Genomic DNA, 24636 nt, shown 5'->3' with positions numbered 1-24636 from the left:
GATGCCTTTTCTTGTACTTATTCATATCTACAGGGACTGTCCTTATGTTTCGTGTTCTGGCCTCTCAGAAAGCAAGAAAAGCCAACCACCTCTTTCACATTCCCCAGCATGTATATTTCATAATCACTCAAACATCGTTTGCTATATATTTTCCAAGGGCTTGAAACATACTTGTAGAAAACGCATAAAATAATAATTTAGTTAGTGAATGAACTTTACATACAGTATTACTTCCCCATTTTTATTGAGGGTTTATTTCACACCGCCAAATTAGAAAGAGAAGAAAAGGAGAGAGTTTGCCATGAGCCTGAAATGCATTAAGAACATGAGGGTTTGGAAAGAAAGTGAAAACACATACAGTTGAAAAAAACTCGTGGTATATATCATTTTCTGAAAAATAAAAATACAGTGGTGCTGGAGAGATGTCTGAGCGTTAAGAGTACTTCCCACTCTTCCAGAGCCCTGAGCTCTGTTCCCAGAACTCACTTCAAGTAGCTCATGACCATTTGTAACTCTAGCTAACTTGTAACACCTGCTCTGGTGCACACACGCAGGATATGGGAGCAAGCATATGGAATCTGTAGAAGGTTTTGTGTTCAGTCTCTACCACTAAGAGGGTGAGGATTTAGATAAATTGGAGATTTGGACTGGTTCAATTAAGAGTAATTAAGAAGAAGAACTTAACTAAAAAGGATAAGAGAATCATAGTTGTGGACACCAGTATTTTTAACCAGAGACAAATGAGAGGTCTTTGGAGGTTCAGATACAGTAGCAGTGGGGACCAAGAGGAAAATCCCCCGTATGAGTTCTCACTATGAGGAAATGTCTGGCAGTTTGTGAACCTGTGTGCTATGGGTCAGACTGGAAATTGCTATCATTGAAGAAATCAAGAATGAGAAAGTAATTACTTAGTCACAAAAGAGAAATAAATTCTTACCAAGGGCTCAGTTTTCAATTTTCATTGGCCATGGAAATGAAAAGGAAGCATAAGCCAAGAAATGAAATTTGTTCTGGAGACAGTGTCCACACAGGGCGGAGATGGAGCTTGACTCTCCCCTTCCCACATAAAGAGCTGGCTGTTGTGAGCAAAGTTATTGCTGCACTAACAAGTAAAAGACTGACACATTTTGGTGACACCTTGTGGATTTTCAATGTTAACAACCCAGGCAGTAATCATAAAAATGAATGTAAGTAAGACAGAGCTATAAGAGAAAGGGGCTTTTCTATAAAGTAGACACTGGGTTACTGCTTGGAAGAAAGTTAATTACTGTTCATCACACAGAAATGGATTTTGGACGAACTTTAAATAGTTCAATTCCAAGTAATAGCTCTTGGGCTGTTGTGCAGTGATGAAGATACACGGATCACTAAAGATAGTTAAAGCAGTGGCTATCAGAACATGGTCCTCAAAACAGAATCAGGATAGGGATCACACAGAAGCTTGTTAGAAAGAAAAAGGCTCAAGGCTCACCAGAAGGAGGAGAGCTCAGTGCTGGGGAGACCCCAGAGTAGTTTCAAATAGTAGGAGGGTGTGATTCCTTGCTCTGAAAACCACCAAAACAAAACGTAGTTAAGTTTAAATCTTTCAGAAAAATAAAAGACTAGGCATGGTAGCTAAAATTTTCTTCCACAAAATTTCACAGAAACAAGGCAGAAAACAAATAGCAAGATTTATCTAAACACATAATTGGGGTTTGCAATGCCAACCTATCCTGGAATCAAAAGTTCCTATTGCCACTATTTTGAGCAGGCCTTACATTCATTTTATTGGTGAGTCAAAGTAAATATGACATCTAAGAACTCACACATGACTCATATAAATCTACTTTATAGACAGGAGAAAAGGCATAATCTTTTCCTAAAAATTTTCTTTGTAATTAAAACTCTTTTCACTCATTAAACGTGAAATTTTTTTCACTATCTATAAAAATAGGCCTTATTCCACAGACAAAAGTAATTTAAAACGAAAAAAAGTACTTAATCCATTGTAACTATTGCTATTGTCTCTGTATTTTGTCTGATTTAATTAACCAACTAAATATGGTGCTTTAATCCTCAGAAGGTATAAATGTAACCACTTAGACTCATGAGGAAATAATGACTACTAAACTTAGGTACATGATGCATAGTGCCAGGAAAATAAATACAGATGTGCTTAAATGCCTCTCCCAATATTTGCTTATATTCTTCATTAAGTTAAATTATTCTGATATATCACCTTGCTCTAGAGTAGGGTTCAGGGGTAGAGTTCCTCCTTGAGCTATGTGAAGCCACAGTTTGATCCCCAGCATGGCAACATCAAAGCTAAACAAAAAAACCCAACCTATATATTATTTTTGTATTAATTCTGAGCACAAATGTCTCACTATAATATTAAGAGGGTTTTCTCTATCAAGCATATAGGAAACATCATACCGGACCTCAATTTCCCTAAGAAATTAAATCAAATCCAATAACAAATGCTTCAAAACATCACCATATGCAAATAAAATAAGAGATTCATTATATTAATGATCTGCATTAATACTAAAAATTACTCCTAGAACCATCAATTACACAAAGAAAATACTAAATCTCGCTTTACACGTTACAAATGGGTTTAAATATGGCAAAACACCATATGTTAGACAGTATTTAAAAGCCCATTATTATAATCCTTTAATGCTAACCTGAGGGAGTAGAATGGAAAAAAAATGAAGCCAAATGTTCATCTTTATAACCTGAATTTTAAGAAACCAGAAAGTCTATGGGTGCTTCTCTAACTATTGTCAAGCCCTCTCCCCTTTATAGTATACTTATGAACTACTTTTCCTAAGACAAATAAGTCCAAATATTGAGACTATTTAAATCATTGATATAAATATATTTCAATACCAGGAGAAATTGAAGCAAATATTTGAACCTGGTGTCACTACTCAAGTTTATGCCCAATAGATAAGATAAAAACAATTACAAAATACTCCAATGAGCAACTCAAAAATTTCTTCACCCTCACAATCTGTAGGATGGTTACACACCATGCATTTGATCCCCTCTATCGTAGTCAATGTTGATATTAATTCTTAGAACATTCACAATAAATTCAAAATTAAAATGAACTGCATCCAAAAACCATGTGTAATTGATGAAAAACTATTTTGTGGAAGGATATTCATTTACACACCAGCATACCAAAATTAGAACAGGTCAGGTGCAGCTTGGAAGAGCTCCGACATCTCAGCTGTCAAGGCTGAGGCAGGGGAATTATTTATTCAAGGGCTGCTTGATTTTCTAACTCACCTTCAGAAAACTTCATACACAAAGTAACAACTATTAATTGGAGAAACACAATTTTTTGGTTTGGGCGAGACAAAATGCTTGCTGGTTCGTATGCTGCTGATTGTAATTGTATTGAAAAAGAACAGAGCAGAGTACTGGCTCTGTGCTAACTTGGGAAGATGAGTGCCCAATTAACATGCTTGAACATGATGAAGAACTAGCTACTAACTTTCTGCCTGCAATCAGTGACTCCATAAACAGTGCAGTAACCAGTTGGAGCTCAACTTTCTCATCTAGAAAATGAATTACCTTCCCTAGAAGTTTATGGATAAGGTTCAACTGGAGAAGGAATATGAACTTCGTGTCATGCCTGGATAACCAGGAATTCCCCGACCATGACAATCCCTGGGAACAATGCCCCTTATAGAAAACAGAGATCTGCAAATCCAGAGACACAGAACATGCTCTCCTCTTCCAGGGCACTGTGTGTATTCTTTCTTGTGTGTACCTTTAAACACAGGCTAAACTTATTCACGTAAACTTGCTTCTATTCCAATTCTAATCTTGAATCGTACATTTCCCGACAAATTGCTTTTTACTCTGCTTTTGATTATCTTATGCTCATTATTACACTTTACCAAGTGTAAAGTATGGAGATGAGATTCCACGTGTAATCTATTGTGTGAGGTGTTTTAATCAATAGTCTTGTTCTGCTGATTAAGCAGAGACTTCTGTTTTGGCAAGATAACATTAGCTTCTCCAGTCATGCTCCAAAAACCATCGGGAATCTTCCCCAGATCATTAGATATGCTACAATAAAGCTTTGGTGCATTTCCTTTTCTTCCTTAAATTACTTCTTCACTGTCCCATCGTTCCCCATCACCAACGGCACTGCATTATTACTGCAGCTCCCCTGGAATTTGCACTCGAGCTATGTCTCCAGGCCATAGGATGCCATTTTCAATTGAAGCTTCTACTTGAAAATATAAATTAAGAAAATTTCATTATCTCCTGCCAGGGGCCATTATTCACCACAGTTCTAAGGAAGATTAAAAATGCAAAATCTACCAACTTGAACAAATACTCCAACATGCAACAGAGAAGCTTGGCATTATCAGGACAGGAACTAAATTCAACCTTGCTTAAAATGTGAAAGATCCTGCAGAATTAGTCCAATTCTTTACGGAGTGTGTGAAGTTTCCACAAGTTCCTTCTCTAATTGGCATCTGCTATTTTTAAACTTCAATTACAACAAACTAGCAATAACAGGTTTATTTTTTCCACACGCCTCTCCTGCCAGTTACCTTTGATCTTAAAATGTTCATTTTTAGAAGAAATACGACTTTCAAGGTGTTAAGATAATAAGAATGTTACCCATGTCCAAAGGTCAACTGTAAACATAAACATAACAGTCATGGTGGGAGTCTGGGACTTTTTAACCTACAACCATGGCTAACAGTATATTCTAAATGAGGAGAACATCTACAGTTGAATCTTCTATCACGGATCTAATTAATGGAGTAGGAATGACATTTATTCCCAAGCTTCAAGCAACAATAAAAAATAAATGAAGTCAATTCGTATACTTTACTCCATTCAAGTATACAAGCTAAACAAATGTAGAGAGGCTTTGCGGCAAACCAGAGAGAATGAGGAACAACAAACTGAAACACACACACACACACACACACACACACACACACACACACACACACACACACAAATAAAGACGAAAGAGGACTGGTCAGCTTCTAAGACTCTTATTCGAGTCAAACATACGACAAGCATGTAAGTACATGTTTCTGAATGACAAAAATGATGAATGGCTAACCACGTTATTTCTGCTTGTAAATAAGAATGGTTAACAAAAACTACACAACAGACACCCAAGTCTGATTTAGTCTGCTGTTCCTGGTCTTGTAGAATTATGTCATTTAGGACAAAGTTTTATATCGTGAAAGAAAACAATAAGCACTTAATGTATAGGCTATTTATTTATGCGGGGAAGCACTTCAATTGGCCATCATTCTCCCATGTGCTAACACTTCAAATGATCTGATTCTATTATTCTCACACTTGTCCCTCTCAGTACAGAGAGAGAATTAAGTACTCCACACACAGCATGTGATTTGACCCCACAAGCTGGAGAGAGCCAATGCAAGGAAATATGTGGAAACCAAATACTCAATTCAGACAAGAAAGGGATAGAGCACCCCCAAGACTTGGGAAACAGCCATTATCCAGGGTCAGGAGAGAGGCTGCTGAGTTTTCAATCAAGAATCTCTTTTCTAAACTAAAGCTTATAATGAAATGTCTTTTTATCATCTAAACTTTCACGGTGCTATGGAAGCAGGTACGGATTTCTTATTCATTATGAAGTGAGAGCTAAAACAATTCCTAGGTAAACGTGACATTAGGAAGTTATAAGCGGAGCACTATAGTATGCTACCATGTGTCATGTAACTATCTTCTCATAATTTATTTAGTAATCTGTGTTATCTAGAAGAGTTCTACCTGGCCAGAACGGAATTCTTTAGGCATGTTAGGCTATTACTTGTAAGAATGATAGAATATTGTCTTATTCAATGCATTTCACAATCATTTCTGAATAGAGTTGCTACTGCACCAGAACCCAAAGCACCAAATACTAGCCATGCATAGACAAATAATTATGAAAAACTGAGCAATTCAAATTGTATTTCACTCAATCTCCTACATATTAGTGTTATCAAAAGTTTTAATGTAATAATGATTTGTCATGGTTGTAGTGATTAAAACTTTGAAACTGCTGTGGGAACAATTGTAGAAAAATCTAACACTGCATATATAACCAGAAATATGAGTGCGTATTTTTGTGCTACAAATACATAACTCCTGTTTGACTGCTAAAGAATGCTGTGTGGAAGAAAAGTAGAAGGCCTCCTCCAAAGTAGTTTAGGGTGAGTCTATCAATGTCTGACAAAAAAATCCTATTTAATTTATTTTGCTATGGGGCTATCATTCCATTTATTGAAGATGTTGGAAAAGAGAGTATCTCGAACAGTAATGCCATCCATGGTCAGTTTATATCCTGGCAAACTACTGTGCCAGGAAATACAACCACAACATATATGGATCTTAAAGCATATAAATGATTTGTTTCTTGCAGACTGCTAAAATTATCTTAAAATTCCACATTAATTATTAAAATAAGCATCTTGAAGTGGTGATGCTGTGCTAAAAACAACTTTTTATGTTTTAGGAACCACTGAAACTCCTTGCAGTTTTTACTGGACCTTGGGGTCAGTTTAATGCAAATGAGGTTTGACTCACTCTGAGCCTTATTAATCCAGTACAAAATCTGTTGTTTGCAGAAATGCGCATTCAACACAAATGCCCTTGCTTTTATTAGCAAAACCAGAGGTATTTATTTTCAAAGCACGCCACTGAGACTGCCCCATTCATAGGGTCATGAAGTCTAACTGCTTAATGAAAAGAATAAGATCACTTAAGTGGGGATAAAAAACATATATTAAAAATTATATATTTCAAAAGTATTGCTTTGCATCTAGATGCTCTGGACCTATACTTTTAATCATTCAAAAAAAATACCACCTGCAAAAATTAAGAGTAATTATTTATAAAAATGTTAACCTATTACAGTTTGGACTTGTATAAGCTGTCACGGTTAACAAGGAGAATGGGAAATCACTATGGGATGCCCTAGTTAGATTAAATTAGCAGCAAACGCGTTACCAGACTGTATAAAAGACACAGCATAACAAGACGTGACCTTGCAGAGCCTCAGAGCCAATCTACGATGTCTTCTCTCCTGTACCTCTTGCTAATTATCTGCAAAGTTACAGACCCCTTTGTCGTGGGTTATTTTTCTTCAAATTGTGAGGGGATTTTGGTTTCTAAATATTTAATTAGTTTTGTTATGATGTGAGAATTGTACATGCCAAGCGCTTCGATTTCCAAACTCTGTCTAATTATCCTCAGATTTAGATTGGTCATCCCAAATCTTTTTTTCCTTTGTAATTATTTACTTCGGAAAGATCATTCAGTGAAGAAATATTTTCACCCTTATGGCTCTTCTTTGCCACAAATGGCTCTGCTGGTCTGTTAATTACCCGCTCAGAGGATTAGAGCTTGAAATAAAGCAAAGGAACTGTAACTAGAAGGAGCTTTGGAGGGCAAGACTGTGCCAGAAATGTACGAGATGCTGTGTTAAAGTCATGATTTTGATAAACAGGAAAATTACACCATTGAGATTATATTTTCTGATTCTTTATGGAACACAGGTTGTCATTTAGTCAGCATTATAATAAACATAAGACAAACTCCCCAGTCTAATTGATAACTAGTATAGTTTCTGCTTCTACAGATCTCATTTGGATTAAATACTGCAACAAATGTTGATAAACATCCCATACAAATCTAATTGAATGCTCAGAAATATAATGTTAAGACTTTTATAAGTGGGGCTTATCTTAAAAAATTCCATCCATGCAAAACTTAAAAAATATAACTATGTTAAAGTATTTAATCTACTGAGTGGAAACTTCTCATGTCTTATTAAAATGCTTATAACACTGAAAGCGCCACTGCTCATTATTCCAACTCTGTTCTAGATCATTTCCAAGTGTGACTTTTCTTCACTAAACTTACTTATCAAAATACATGTTTGTTAATACTTTTATGATACAACCAGTCCTTTATTTCCTGCAGCTGCTAATAAAATGTATGTCATGGTTTACAAAGAAATGTATAAAAATACCTAGTGTTCTGAAAGACAGCAAAAAGTTCTGAATGAGTTCATATTAATACATCTTAATATGAACTGAGTTCATAAGTCAGTGTTGCAGGAGGACATACGTGGTGTACATGATTGCGTGAAGGTTTCACCAAGGGAAAAACACATGATTCTAAAGACAGCATGTCAGGAAATTAACTCAAAGGCCAGGAATCTGTCTCTACTCACTTTAGCTTTGCAACTTATAAGAGTCATGATACCTATGCTCCCTTACCTTGGCTTTTCCAAAGCAGGAGAAATTCACGCAATGTTTCCATCAACTGAGAATCTACTCCTGTGATCCTACTATACCCCACTTCCCCAGAGCACCTATGCACTCAGTGTGAACAAGGGGTGCTTACTCTTTCTATAGTATAAAGATGTTAGCAACTGTGCCCTCGTGACATTCAATTTCCGTACTCTACCCTGTCTAATTATCTTCAGATTTATACTGGCCACTCCAGATCTTTTTCCTTTGTAATTATTTGCTTATGAAAGAGCATTCAATGAGAAATATTTTTGCCTCTGTGGCTCCACAAATAACAATGCTGATCTGTTAATTACAGGTCCAAGAATAAGTTATCTATCTATCAAATATAGATACCAAATTAGAGTCAGAGCTGAACAACAGAACAGCTCTGTCAAGAACAGTTTTATTTAAGGAAAAAAAAAAGTCCGTATTTAAAAATAAGAGGTAAATCTAGGCCTATAGGTAGGGTGCTCAATTCTCCCCCCAGCCCCTGGAGTCTGCCTATCCCTTTGTCTTCCTTCCCCTATGCTTCCCTTACTGCTCAATCTGAGGGCAGCCAAGTAGTCAGTTCTTAGATCACTGGCCTAATATAATGAATACAGACAAAATACCCAAAATCAAGATAATTTGATCAAGTTACCAAAAACTACACCCTAAAACCAAACAAAAACACCCCCTCCACAGTACAGTTCAGAACTGATTTCCAACAAAAAGAACAAAGAAAATCTCTATAGGAACAGCCTCTTCATGTAGACCCGCAGATCCTTGATCATCTCTGTAGTCTGAAACAGCACACCACAGAGAAATTGCTGCACGGACATGCTGGAATGTTCTCCTCTTCTGAAGAAGATTCCCTTTAAGTCTCTGAGGTAAAAAAAAAACTCTGATACCAGTTTCTCCAGGTCCCAGTGCTAAGAAGGATCCCATGAGCAAGGGTCAAGCATGGGTGCTGAAAGCTCAAAGAGATCTTTTTCTGTGTTCTTGGCCGATGTCTAGAAAGGTCTGCATCTAATTGTCAATTACACTCATTCTGCTTTGTGCTGAAAGGTCTATGCTTTATTTTAGTTGGTATTCAATCTGTCAGTTTTTAGAATTAAAGTGTAAGCTTCTTCCTATCTGCTTCTTCTTCTTCTTTTTTTTTTTTTTTTTTTTTTTTTGGTTTGGTTTTTCGAGACAGGGTTTCTCTGTAGCTTTGGAGCCTGTCCTGGAACTCCCTTTTATAGTATTTACCCCTCAAACACTCAGCATTTTATTTTGTTTTCTTAGGACTTTAGTAGTTACCAGAGCATAAGATTTCCCCTCCCTGTAGATGTTAGGCTTCTTATAAATTCCTGCAATGCTCAGAACTACCTTCACCAAGAAGTAGTCGCTGAAAGAGAGCTTTCTAAACTGGATTTCTTATTCTATGCCTTGTCTTTTTGTTTGCTAATGAGTGAACAACCGAAAACGGCGTATGATATATGTCAGTCATTTCCTTTATAAAAGCTGCAGAAATTTTGTACAGGCATAGATATTTACTTGAAGATTAAAAACAACAAAGGCCAAAGCTAGAAACACACACCCTTGGGGTGCTAGAAGCAGTCAGCTGAGCCAGGAGGATGGCCCCAAACAACCCTGAATACCCTCATCTGAGTATAAACATCAAATCCTGGAGAGACAATATAAAGAGATCAGTACTTTGTGGTTCACACTCGAATTTAATGGAGTCTCATCTGACTGATAAATAGATGACAAATTTCACTAGCTTGCCTCTGATAAATCAGAAGTAATCTTTAATCATGACAAAATATTCATAATCTAATCCTTTTATCAAATTGACTACCACCGCAGGAGTCTCGTGTGTTTGCACAATTAAAAACCCCGTGTTAGCTGCATATAATAAGGCATCACATTTGATGCAAATCCTTTCCTATTGAAATAAGTGCCAAGCTGACAGCAGGAAGCAGCTGATAAGAAAGCAACAAGGCATTGCTGATGGCATTCTCGATAACTGAACACAACTCATAAGCATTCAGTCTACAGCCTATTACCCAAAGAGCTCCTTTTAAAAAGTGTGGATCAAGGGAGGATTCAGGTTGTTGCTTCTCAGTCACAAGAGGACACATCATCTTAAAAAGATGACAGACAGATGACAGACAGAAAGACAATCACATAAGTAGTAATACCCTAAAATAATCACATTCAAACAATATCTATGTAGATAAAAGCTAACAAGGTGCATATGTTCACTGCTACAAAACAATGAACTTTGGTGGAGTCACAGTTAATACAGCCTCTCGAGCCTTAGTATCCATTTCAACGGCGACATTATAAGCCCTTGCATAACAACCGAATGCTCTTAGGAATACAAAGAAGGGGGCCTACTCCGTGGCCAAAAGGCAAAAAGGGAAATTATAAGGCTGCAAAAAGGTGGCAGATAAAGGTCCTATGGTGCCGAAAGCAGAGATGATGAGCTCAGGAGTGGAGTAGTTGAGCTGCTCACAGGCTTCAGTGTCCCCTCAACCTACGGTGTATTTTTCCCTCTCGGTTACTCTGGCTGTTTTCCTTTTCTCCCGCCATGTTGGGAAGTGTTGTATCAGGTAGGAGATTCAGAGTACCCGCTCTATGTTAGCAAATTACAGCTGAGTGGTTGGCTACAGTTTGAAGAACATCAGGGCCATGTGCTATACACTCTGCAGTACCTTTTCTCAACTTAACCCCACAGGCACCAGCCTGGACTCTTGCAAATGTATATTTTTGCTAGCTATTAATGGATGCCTTTAGCTGATGCAAGGGGTACGGTGCATCAGAACATAGTAAGCATTTCATAGTTCATGCCAATGAAGCTTAGACAAAGGCTGAATCTTCCTGAGTCAAACCTGGCTCCAAAGTTCTTCAATACAGTGGAAATTCGATTTTCATGATTTATAACATGTACAAATAACACAGATTTTTTTTAAGGCAATGAAGGCTGAAGTCTTCCATTTAATACTGTACTCCTAGCATGAAGTAGCTCTCTATCAATAACTTGTGTAGAAGGTGCAGGTCACGGGGACCTTGAGAACATTTAAAACCACTAACTGCAAGTACAGGCAGGGATGTGAGCAGAGTGTCATGTTGTGGAGCATCCAACATAGCACCTTTGGTTGGCTGGAGAGTCATCTTTATCACTTCATATTAGAGACCTAGGGCGGGCCTTATCATACTGTACAAAGCCAACTCAACTCTACTGCTCTATTTTAGGAGTTTTATGACTTTCAAAAGTGCTACCTAATTATGACATCCATCTAGATGGAATAAGTATCCTAGGTGATGCATTTTATAGGTATAGCTTCCAAAACATATTCATCTTAAAAACATAAACTCCATGATAGCAGCTAAAGCAGTACATGTACATACATTATCTACTTTATGCTAGAAATTATGACTAACTTTTTAAGCATATTTGATACATCATTATTAAGAAAAAGAAACATTGGGAGACCTTGCTCTTATCATTGGCCCTTAAACATTTCCATTTCAACAATGTCAATAATGTCAAAATGCCATTAGGATGCCTAACCACTCTTGAATCTCTGTAGCCTCAGCAGGGCAAAAATCTTCCAGGTTCAATCAGGAATGGTTTCTTTCTGTATGCAGCTAAAAGGCTTAAGGGAGACACAAAGGTCAAAATACTACTTTCACGAAAGATAGGGGATGACATGACAAAGATGAAAAACGCCATTTTTAGACTTACACCGCTCAATTTTCTCTTTGTCTTTTGCTTTGAAATGCTTAGTTTTAAAACTTAGCTGCCATACTTAAAATATACATAACCAATATCCCTGCAGGATGTGTTTTATATTTAATATCAGAACTGTCCTTTGGTTGAGTAGCACAGGAAGAGAAATGTGAGGGAGAGATCTCTAAGAGGCTTACTGGGATAACTCTAAACTCTATCAGGGAAGCCAAGGCAGAATGAGATGCTGAGCTCCTGGAAGATGGAACCATCTGTCTGGGTGAGGAGCTGGGAAGCTACTGTGAGGGATGGTGAGTCTTTTCCTCTGTCGTCTGGCACTAACTAACAGCTGCCTCTGAGGAAGAAGGTTTATGGTCCCAAACCCCAGGCAAGTCTTGTAAGGGCTTTGGCTGTGAATCCTCCCACAGGGCGGACACTGGGCACCAGACAAAGAAGGAAAGATGCAGAGCTTCCCAGCACCTCCATAACTCCATGACAGGATGCAAGTCTATGTACATCTCATTTTCAGGGTTTTTATTCTATTTTATCTTCTTGTACACACTGACATGTCAATCCTGTTTACTAAGTGATAGTCAATGGGTTTCCTATAGAGCAATGAACCTTAACAGGCAGCTTTTAATTGGCCCACATAGGAAACCACACTACTATTAATTCCTCAGATACAGCATCAAATAAAACCATCGCTTCTCAAACTCCAGAGCAATTAGACCTCTCGGCTATTTGGCTAACTCCACTTCATGATACCCAATGCAGTTAATTATATTTTTTGATGTTAATAGTCACTGTCAGTCTTAAGCATAACTTCGCTTTGATGAATATTTAAATTATATTTGAATAAAAATAATCTTGGTTACATTTCACATTCAGTAATCATTGTGGCTTAATAAAGGTCTGTTCATCAAGGGTAGAAATAAATGGAAGTGTACACACAAATGTCTTGAGTTGTCATTTATTAGTTATGACAGTAAGCCATCACCCTTCACACACCTGCTTATATATCTCAAGACTTGCGACCGCCTTCATGACCAGCTCTAGACAACACATATGTGGCTCCATAAATTAATGATGCCGTGATCTTAGGGCTAGATCAGGATATAATTTAATGTGTGTGGAGCAAGCTCATCAAATAACAAAATATGCTTTTAAAAGTCAGTACACATTTTCTTGCCTTCTCTAGATTTATGGTTCTAGCAAGTTCCAAAGGCAATGAGGGGCAGGAAAACTCATCTTTTGAACGATCTCTTGATTAGAGATTATACTGAAACCACTACTAAAGACATGTAACTTAGAATACATTCCTTGACACACAGGCTATTAGTGTGCATGCTAGATGCGAGTGATGGCGTTATCTTTGAGTGGGTAGACGAAGGGGAGGAGAATGGGAAACTATGTCTATGAACCTCATTTGCTTAAAATTTACTTCTCGTATAGTTTAAAACTTACTGATTTCCATCTTTATCATAGTATGAAGTTTTAAGTTAAGTATTAAGCATCAATTGTAGAAATGGGTGATTCTCTATCAATACTTTTATTGAATGAATAAACATTTTGCTGCCATTGAATTAATGTCCTTGACGTAAACTGAATTATTGGACTTTTTTACATCTTCAGCTTCTTCTCCAAACTCTGCATGGCACAGTTATAATTTTACCTACTGGCCTTGGCAGGTGACCTATGTAATCTGTACGCCAACGAGGAACACGTCTCATATACTACATGACTGACCGAATTTTGCACAAAGCTTGATTGATACACTATGAAGGCTATTCCTCCTCCCGCTCCCCCTGGATTAGGTGTCATGGGAAACATTTAAAGTGTGGTATGGCCTGGCACATTTGCACCAGGGTTACTATAAAGTATATAAGGAGTAGCATGAAAATTTCCCACAGACCATTTCTCCACCAGAACAGCGAAAAACTTCAAAATGACATAAAAATGCTACAACCAATCCAGACTGAACTTATTTATCATAAACAGACCTCTGAAAGAGTCCTGCTTTTCAGCCAGCACAAAGGAGGGGGGGTAAAACCGACAGGTCAGAGAAAAGAATCAAAGAGTGTCTCCCTGCAGTACATTCTGCAGTGTCCACGAGAAGCATAGTCTCCTCTGCAGCACACTCCTCCCACCATGATATTCTGCCTCCCACCAGGACCAACATAATGGAGACAGGTGAGCTGGGACTGAAACCTTGAAAACCCAGAGCCTTAAAATCTTTCTCTCAGGTATCCCTCACAGTTATAAGTCTGAACAACACATGTAGGCTGTGTGTTAACGAAATCATAAAACCATGCCCTTGGGGTGCATACAAAAAAGCAGTGAAGAGCCACTGTCTTCAGAGAAAAATGACAGTTCATCATCTCTCATGTTTATTCCTTATATGCTACCCTTGATGGGTTTATTGGAATGGACCAATATTAAGAGGCAGCAGAATCTCTTCACTGTTGCTTTTTTTTTCATAATGAGATTTCTCCTAGAAACATGTGAAACAGATATTATTAGGTCCAAAATTAATTGCAGAATAGCAACCAGCACTAAACAATTTAAATTGCTATAATATATTTAAAGAAAGGCTGAGTAAGGTAAGAAGGATGGGCCGTTAAAATCTGCAGGACAGCTAAATATGTATTAGTAAAATGCCACAGGAAAACTCATTCTTCACAATAACTTTCCTCAGCCAATGTGCAGGCTAGAACATTAATATTGGTGTGATTTTACTTTTACTATTGTATTATAGTCTTATGTTAAAAATTCTAGTATATAATATCTAGAAAATAAGGGGAATCATGATTTTTGATGGCTTAAAATGCTTCCAAATAACTAAAGAGCTAGCTTTCGCTATTTAATAAAATTCATCAATAAATGCTGAATGTTAGACTGCTAATCAGAAAATGAGATACAGATCAAGGGCTGATTGGATGTGGTGGTGCACACCTTTAGTCCCAGTACTTGGGCAGGTGAGGCAGGCAGATCTCTGTGAACGCAAGGCCAGCCTGGTCTACACAGAAAGCTCTAGACCAGCAAGGACTACTCAGTGAAACCCTGTCTCAAAACACAACAATAAATAAACCAACCCAAATGAAAACAACAATAACAAAGAAATAAGGGCTTTCTCTATCATATGTCTGTCTATGTTCAAAATTTGATTGAAAAACTCATTTAATGTACACAGAAGCTCCAGAGTGCACTGAATTCCTGATTATATGAAGCTGCATGACAAACTGGTAGAAAACTGGTAGAAATACTCCCTCCCTCCCTCTCCCTTTCTATCTTCCTTTAGTTTTCCAAGACAGGTTTCTCTGTACAACCCTGGCTGTCCTGGAACTCACAGAGATCTGCCTGTCTCTACCTCCCAAGTGCTGGGATTAAAAGTGTGAGCCACCACTGCCCATCAATCTCATTGTTCTTTACAATTAAGCTAAAATGTCTATTCTGTGTGCTTACTTGATGGTGGTTACAATTTGTTTCAAGTCTTTTTTATTCATTACCATTTCAGATCAGAAGTTCTGTTTAGGAGCCGTGGCAGTGGTGGTACAGTTGTGATTCCAGCATTCAGGAGACTGAGAGAGGAGGCTTCGAGTATATTATACATGGTTAATCAAACAACAATGGGCCAGTATTCGAGAACACTCTTAGTTTTGCTTGTCATTATCTACTTTGTCCAAGATAAAACCAAACACAAAGCTTTAAAATATTCACGCAAGCCTGATTTTCAACTAGCCAGCCCCAGGTCACACAAAAAGCAGAAACACTGTCTTCAGAGAAAAAAGACAGTTCATCATCCACACAAGGAACCCAATGTGAAAGGGGCAAACCCTATGTATGAGAAAGAGCCAGCAAAAACAAGAATGTAGACGGGACTCTCCCCTGACTTAATCGAGTAAGAGAACCACTTCACAAACATTCTTTTCAAAGGAAGGACCCAGATCCCAGCAGTGAAGACCCTATTGTTTCTTCTTCCTCCATTAGGTGTGGGCATAAGGGTCACTTAGATGACTTGTATCATAAGTTATTCTATAGTTTATTAGTCTTTCTCACACAATAACTGTTAAATATAGTTCATTTTTTGTTTTGCTTTGTTTTGTCAATAATCTCTCCTTTCAGTAACCCTTCAATCTGCATGCTGATCAGTAGGTAACATGTAAAGCCTGTGTCCAGTTAAAGCTGTCATGATTATATACTACTGTACTAAGATTCAAGAATCTATATTAGCAACTCTCCAGTCAAAAAGGAAATTCCAAGTCACTGTCTATAGACAAATTCAGCCAATAGAAAGAGAATTTGTGAAACCCACCACTAAGACACAAGAAATAAACTCAATATATTTTGCATCTTCTGGCAAGCTTCTATGTTATTTATTTTTCCCCATTTACATTCCATCCTAATGGATAAATGGTTGATAAACCTGACACCACAAGTAGATAAAAGCACTTGGGATAAGCAGCATATGGAACGTATGCAGCTTCTCAGAAGCTGTAGGCTTGGGTTCTACGGGAAAGCGTGAGTGTACTGAATAACTCCAGCGAGCAAACTGAGGATGGAACACACCAACTCCCCAATCCCACAAAACATCAGCTCAGATGAAAACACAGATTGAGCCAAATTTACTGATATGAAACGACAGTTAGCATAGAAGAAACCTCAAGGTCTGAGGAGGTATGTATAAAGTTTATTGTTGCCAGTAAAGAGAGAACAGTTAAGGCATACTAATTAAATTAAAACGAAACAAAACAAAAAACTTCCTTAGAGCTCTGACGTGGAAACACGGCCTCTTTTCGAAGACTGATTGATCAATACAAAGGCTGAGAGGTTTGCATGTCAAGAAGACAACACACCAACAGAAATCTATAATCGTGAGATCTGCCAGAACCGTGCTTACCTTTTATGGATTCTTCTGGCCAATAACTGAGCTTTGATATTTACTACTTCTTACAGTAATGTTCTCTGTGTGGGATGTGTGTGTTTATGTGTGTTTGTGTGTCCACATGCATTCTCCTTTGTTTAAATAGTTCATAAAGAACTGATATCTATCAGCATACTTGAAAATAAGTTTATCAATTTTCAATAACAGGCTGGAAATTCAGAGTTACTGAAAAATGTAATTTCATCTCCAGGTATGCTGATGCAGAGTTTGTAATTACAATACATGGGGGTGGGCTGGGGGAGTGGAACAGAAAGATTGAGGACTTGATGCTAGCCGGGGATACACAGCCACACCTGACCCAGAAACACAACAACAAAAAGACATAAAAACGAATTTCATTAAGGAATTAATCATTCAACACATAATCAGCAGTTTGGGCCTCTGTGCCAAGCAGCTCCACTTTTCTCAAAAGGACATCACATTGTGAGTTTTAAAAACACATAGGAAGAATATGCACGTGGCCATGGAACCAAATGTGCTGTCCACAAGAAAAGCTGCAGATTCACCAAGTGTGGTGAATGGCAATGGAGGCGGAGGGAGGGCCTCCTTCCTGCCTTGTGCTGACAACCTGGTGTTCAACAATTCTATTTAAAGAAACACCATAGCCTAGCACTACTCCAACAGAGGGTGCCTAGCAATGGCTCTGCCGTGAAGCAGAGCGAGAACACAGCACAGGCTTCTCACCAGATGCACAGGAACACACATACAATGCTGCACCTTGAGGTTTAGGGTGCCAACTAGGCTGCACTCAAGTGTCATAGAGATTCAGAACTTCCAGCAAAATTGAAATTTGTTTATTAACAAAAGTTTCAAGGTAGAGCAGAAATCTTCTTTGTTACTAACTTGAAAGGTGTACACACAATTATTTTTCAAAGATTATAAAAAAGCCACCATTATCTGTAAGAGTGACTGTCTAAAAATCGATTCAAGTATAAGTAAATCTTTGAGACAATAATTAAATTCAACCTTTTTAGGATAAATTACTGAGATAAGCATACCAATTGAACATTACTCAGAGTTATTAACACAGGTCCTGTTCACTCTTACACATGATCGGGAAAGTAAAACATGAAGTAATAGTAATTTCACTTTCACGACTGTAAATAGAAACCGAGTTACAAGCTTCTTAACTGCTGGGGTAGTAATGGTGGGAAGCAGTAATGAAAGCTTTGCCATCTAAAACAAACACAACAGTTCACTGAAATATCCGTGTCCCTCTCCCTTTGCAGAATGGTAGCTTTGCAAGGGGAGAATTTCTAATCTATTTGAGCTTTCCAAAAAGAAATTTTCTGCATTAAGGAAATAAAAGTGCTTCTTTCTGGTAGACTATTCAATGGCTCACTTGTGGAGGGTGTATAGATAGAAAAACTCACTAAACTACTTGAGGCTCTGTGCTGTCAGAGTAAACTGGTTGTGTGTGCACAATAATTATTCACTGAGAATCCAGCTGCAAAAACACTCTCCCTGGTTTTCCTATGGTTCTCTCAAACAACACCAGTCAAATATGACAGACTTCCTTACGATTTACATCGTGACATACAATGAATAGGGTACTTACACATTTCCACTATGAAAATGTTTATGAAATCATCTCAATCTTCCCCTTTTCAGTACAGTGTTTATGTTCAAATTGTCATCCTGCTGATTAAATAATTATAAGCCACAAGTACACTACAGTTTTAAAAACGGGGCTTCAGCTGTTCTTTTTGGAATTATTCCTTTACTTATGCCAATACCCCAGATAATCATTTGAAGATCTGATAATAGTGGTAGACAGTTCAACATCACCGGTTCCCAACATTTAAATCTTTTCCATTTCTGAATCCTCTGTAGGTATTGTAGCAACAAGAAATGGAGTCCTCTTGCACTTAGAACCCATGGGAATAACTTCACATTTTATTGTGTAAGCTTTTTACATCTGTAATAACATTCATCTGTACAAGAACAAGTTTGACACATGTAGTGGATATCTGCTGTGCACTAAGTGTGTGTATGCGTGTACCTGTCTGGGCAAGCAAGGCACAGCAGCATTTTCCAACCCCCCAAGTCAGACCTGCCAGACAATCTTTGCACTAACTTCCAACTGCCTTTTGCTGTTTTATCAGTTTAGTGAAAACAGATAATCATCCGTAACAAGCTCTTCACTTCCTGTTCCTACCCTGCCTGCTTCCAAAAGTCTCCCGTCTTATGACCATTGCTGAACAAGTGGATCAACAAAAGGAATGGAGAGATGATTAGTTACTAATGTGTCATGGTATATGTAGTGCACAGACAGTTACCAAAACTGGAATAACACGTCAAGTGTCCTCCGGGTTTAGGGTCTCTCCACTAAAGATAAAGATGTTTCAGATTATTCTTTTGGGTATAGAAGGCTTGCCTATTACACATGGTAAATTACTGGGGAGCTCAGACAGAAATAAAGACAAAAAAAATCACTATTTTACATGTACCTTGGACACAGCCAGCAGGTAACAGTGTTCTCAGTAGATGGATGCTTTGACTCCCACACTGTCACAAAGGGACCCCACGTGGTAGCACTTGTTTGTGGTACCATGGTGGCAGCACTATGCTCCGATCCAGATGTCCTCTTATGAAAACTTCATTGGGAAAACCCATTTTACCAAATGAAGTAGAACACTAAACGGTAGTTCTGTTCCAAAGCCAGACTTCCAATCTTACACACCTTGTCTACGATTTGGGCTTTAAACAGAAGTATCTTTATCAAGTGCTATTTACACAACCGGGGTAGTGTCTCAGATTCTTAATACTAATTCCTTAAGAACTGACGTTAGACCATTTTGATAGAACTCTTAAAAACTTTGGTGGTGTTTTCTAGTTTCTCAAAAAGAAGTAGCAAGCTGGTATCCACAGTTATAAATCTACCTATAATGGCTGTCAATTGAAATGCATCGATAAATTCACCCCAGTCCATCCTCTTAAGAATACATACTCATACAGCGTGGACAGTCAAGGAGTAGTGTGTATGTTTCTTTCCTTCATTCCTCATGTCTTTTCCATGTTCTCATATCACGTTTTCACTGTGTCTGCACTGACCACCCTACACAGTGTCTAGTATTATCCTGGGTGAGCTGTTAACCAACTTAGAAATCTCATTATGATATTGTGTCCCAGAGGAAGGGAAGCAGGAGAGAGCAGGGAGGGCAGTGACTGTAAAGATCAAGGGTTTTTCTTCCACAGAATTTATAATAATGATGCTAAATTATGTGACCCTTGGGTGTCAATTTAGTATACTGACTACTCGTACCTCATGAAAACCTCTGGACAAAGAAATGCTGGAGCTGAGGTATAGCTGTAATAGTTGGTCATATTGACGACACACGACTGTGTGCACATACACATGGCAGTGTTCACTGAGCTCCATGGATTCCAAAATTTTAAAAACACAATGCCAAGAGTTGGGTTCCTGATGGAGGAAGGTCATTGGTTAAATTAAAAGAAACTGCTTTGGCCCATCTCATTGGTTAGGAGATAGGTGGGAGGAGTAAACAGAGCAAAACGCTGGGAGAAAGAGGAAGTGAGGTCAGACTCCACAGCTCCCTTCTCCGGAGCAGACGCAAGAGAGACGCCATGCTACCTGCTCCAGGGAAGACGCACGCTATGAAGCTCCGACCCAGGATGGACTTAGGCTAGAATCTTCCCGGTAAGCGCACCTAGGGGCGCTACACAGATGATTAGAAATGGGCTAAATTAATATGTGAGAATTAGCCTAGAAGAGGCTAGATAGGAATGGGCCAAAGCAGTATTTAAATGAATACAGTGTCTGTGTAATTATTTTGGGGCATAAGCTAGCCGGGCAGGCGGCTGGGGTTTTGGGGACATAGCCCCGACGCCGCCCCTTATTACTACAGGTTCCTTGTGTCTAATGCAGGTTTGCCTTGGCCTAGGATGTTCAGTTTAGGATTTTCTTCAACCTCACCATGGTGCCAAAGTATACATGGTTGGAAAAACTCAAATTTTGATCTTTTCCTGGGCTAGAGCTATGCAGCTCCTCCCTCACAGTGATCAGCAGCAGACCCCAGCTCCTCTCTAGCTGTGGGTTACAATGGCAAACAGCCTCCATAAGGCATGTGATCTGAGTCAGAAAGGTTTAAGCTTAAGATTAATCCATTGGGGCGCATGACCATGCTATGTTCAAGGGCATCTATCTGTCTGCTTTCTGTCATTAATCAACTGGGACTTAGTAGGGAGAAGAATTAAAAATGCTCAAATTCATTGAGGCAGACAATCTCAGATTACATTCTAACCCAGGTATCCAGGTATTCTCTCACATCTGAGTAAATACCTATTTTATACTCAGCTCTTACAACTGAATTACAATCTTTTCTATGCAGTTGAAGACAACGATATGCACACTTATCATGAACCATGGCACACTGAACACTCAGTGGTGTCCCATTTTATACTGCCTTCAACTTATTTCTTCCCAATTGTCGTCAAAAATTATCTATTCAATTATAGATTGCAAGGAAAATATATTGTTACCTTTCACCTGATCCTCAGAATCATCTTGAGTAATACATGAAGTTATGAAGGGTGGGGACTTGGTTGAATTACAGAGAACACCTTCATTAAACTATGTTTCCCTGTCTACTTGTTTTTTGAAGAGGACAAATATCCTCATTCAGAAATACACCATGCATCTCATTTTCAGCCTATCTGATGCATGAACAGCACTGTTCCAAGCCACTAACCTTTCCTGTGGTCATGGCTAGGCAAAGGGAAGTTGTTCACACAGACATTGGAGGTCATTTAGCCATTTGGAAGGATTTCATCTCCAATCCCATGGGGACACACAGGATCTTACTTAGCTGGATGCTTCTGAATTTGCATCTGTGTCCTTTTTCTGCTTTTGCTTTTAAAGTTAAGGACCAAGAGCACAGAACAAAAGCCAGCAACGTGTTGGAAACATTTACAAATGACATCACTGAGAAGGTTTCCAACTAAATGTGCAAAAAATTCTTAAAACTGAACAAGAAGCCTGAGTTATTAGGGGTGGTGTCTAAGAAGTAATAGATCCTAGCTCAAGGAGCACGCACAGAAAGCAGTGAGCGTAGGGGAGCAGGTTCCACATTATGCATCATTAAGGAATTACAAACCGAAACAAGGAGATGCTTATAAAACGGCTCAGGTTCAAACAGTCAACACTAAATGCCAGGGGCAGTGTGGGGCGACAATCCCGCCTGTTCCTTGATTGTAGGGAAAAAGAAAATGGGAAAGCAGCCACTTCAGAAGACAGTCTGTAGAGATTTCCCCACCACCTCCTTCACTCCCCCACACCTTTAGAAATGTGGATGAGGAAAGATTGGCAAGGGACAGGATTTCTCCATGAGGTCCAGAATGGCCTAGAACTCACAGTCCTCCTGCCTCAGCCTGCTAAGAGCCAGGATTTATAGGTAAGTTATAGCAAACCCAATGGAGGAATAATAATTTTGCGTGGATTTTTGTTATCTATCCCAGTAGTTTCACTCCTGGGCATTTACCAACAGAAGCTAAAAACACAAGCCCATACCAAAATCTACACACAAACATACACACAGAAGAATGGGTTCCCATGGAAACACTACACTTCCCATTCAATTTCGATGTGAGTCTAAATCTTTGTGAAAACTCGTTTAAAACAAAATAATGGTAAGGAACAATTACTGACAAAGCTCCACAGTGTGTGTGTGTGTGTGTGTGTGTGTGTGTGTGTGTGTGTGTGTGTGTGTATACACATCCTTTATGATTATAGAAAATACTTCTAATTGTCGAAGTCCTGAGAAACAGGCTTACTTTTGAAATCTCCTTTTTATGGTATATGAAATAAAGGTAAGTGTTCTAGAGTCCTATATATCCTGTCATTTATATTAAGAGGATATAATGCTATGGAAAACATAATATAATCCAGATTTAACATTAATGACTAAATTCCTAACAGTTTAATTTGCAAGTTTAGCTGTAGGCAGCACCTGGTCACTCTGGAAAGACTAACTTGAACTATTGCCCACAGGACATGTGTGTACATGGATCTACCACTGTTGGGTACAGGACACGTGTACACACGGATTTACCACTGTTGGGTACAGGACACGTGTACACACGGATTTACCACTGTTGGGTACAGGACACGTGTACACACGGATTTACCACTGTTGGCTACAGGACACGTGTACACACAGATCTACCACTGTTGGCTACAGGACACGTGTACACACGGATTTACCACTGTTGGCTACAGGACACGTGTACACACGGATCTACCTTTGAGTCATGATTTTGAAGGCATCAGGGAGGTAGCAGTCTGTGTTCTCCATCTGAAAGGGGTCCGCATCGCAGATCTTATCGTCCGTCCGACCATAGTTTGCACTCTCAATCATGATGACATCACTGCCGGGACATCGCAGGTCTATAGAGTAGCCTTCGCAGGACAGTTCTCGTCTAACTAACCCGAAGGGTAAGGCAGCCCTGCTGAAACCTACAAGTAAAGAAGACAAAAACAGAAAGGTAAGGTTTAACTCAAGTGTTAAACAGATGATTTCAATATGGCATTTTCAAGAGACATGATTCATTAGAGTCAAGAGATGTCAGGGATCCATGTATTTATTCTTAATTAATTAATTTATTCTTAATTCTCATTCTAAAGGTTACTATGAAGTACTTTTATGCATCTTTATCTCCACTCATTCTTATCAGACACCTTAAATCTACCATTAAAAAACCATTTTTGTATATAATTTAGTATAAACACAACTAAATATCATTTGTCTGGCAAGTTCATATAAGAATGGCAAATTTAATTGACTTCATGAACACTTTTCAAGTTTTATAAATATCTAAACATCAAATCAAGGAAGAGATGTCACACGTGTAAAGAACTAACACTCTGCCACACACCATCCCTACCATCCCTTTTAATGTACACATTAATTATTGTCAGTATCATTACCATAAAGCTACTTCATATTAGAAATTCTCCTAAAATATCTATGATAGGGATGGCCATAATAAATACCAGGGAGCACAACATTTTAAATTTATAGACACTGTTGTGAAAAGTGACATCACTGAAAGAAGACAGCACTATCCGAGCCATTTCAATAAAGACCAACAAAGAGAAAGGTTCTTCAAGTTACATAATTCAGAAAATGAGTGGACTACTCATTGCATTAGCTTTTCTACCCATAAGACACACACAAAAAAATGCTTACGTGCTCCCTGAATTACATATGATACAACAGGTTCGTGTGCCAGAAAGGATTTTTAAATGAAAGTCTAAAATTTCAAGTTTTTTTGAAAAAATTATTATGGAAGAATGAGTCTGCTGGGATACATGACGGAAGCACTACGGGCATCCGTAGCTGGTTCTCTCCCGCCAGCTTATGTGGGCTCTAGAGTTTACCTCGAGTCATTAGGCTTGTGTGGTAAATACCTTCGTTCTGAGCCACCTGTCCAGGCTAATCCAAACCAAAATCCCAAAGCAGAGATCCCTTGAATTAGCACTAAGCACAGGCAGATGGTGAGAAGCAGAGAAAGTAAAGGGTGAAGACATATGATCGAGAGAGACGAGGGGCACTAGCCACACTATTATGGCTATGACTCCTACCAGAGGAGGAGTCACCATAGCAACAGCCTCTCTGATGATGCCTGAAGCCACATTTCCATCTTCCTGTTTGTCACCATCTACGACATTCCTTTTTAATGTTGCGTGTTTGTTT

At 38.5% G+C, this 24636-nt stretch overlaps 1 protein-coding gene across 19 annotated transcripts in view; it reads right to left on the bottom strand.

Moving 5' to 3' along the window:
* The window catches only part of Adgrl2 (adhesion G protein-coupled receptor L2), a 612895-nt gene that overhangs the window by 53212 nt on the left and 535047 nt on the right, over positions 1-24636 (bottom strand). For all 19 annotated transcript variants that reach the window (XM_075981092.1, XM_075981094.1, XM_075981095.1 and 16 more), the window contains one exon: positions 23183-23396. In XM_075981092.1, the coding sequence (XP_075837207.1) occupies positions 23183-23396 (214 nt within the window). The remainder of the gene's footprint in view (positions 1-23182; positions 23397-24636) is intronic.

The sequence above is a fragment of the Microtus pennsylvanicus genome, chromosome 7 (assembly GCF_037038515.1).
Source record: "Microtus pennsylvanicus isolate mMicPen1 chromosome 7, mMicPen1.hap1, whole genome shotgun sequence".
In the NCBI taxonomy this organism is placed as follows: domain Eukaryota; kingdom Metazoa; phylum Chordata; class Mammalia; order Rodentia; family Cricetidae; genus Microtus; species Microtus pennsylvanicus.
This window is presented reverse-complemented; position numbering and strand designations above follow the sequence as displayed.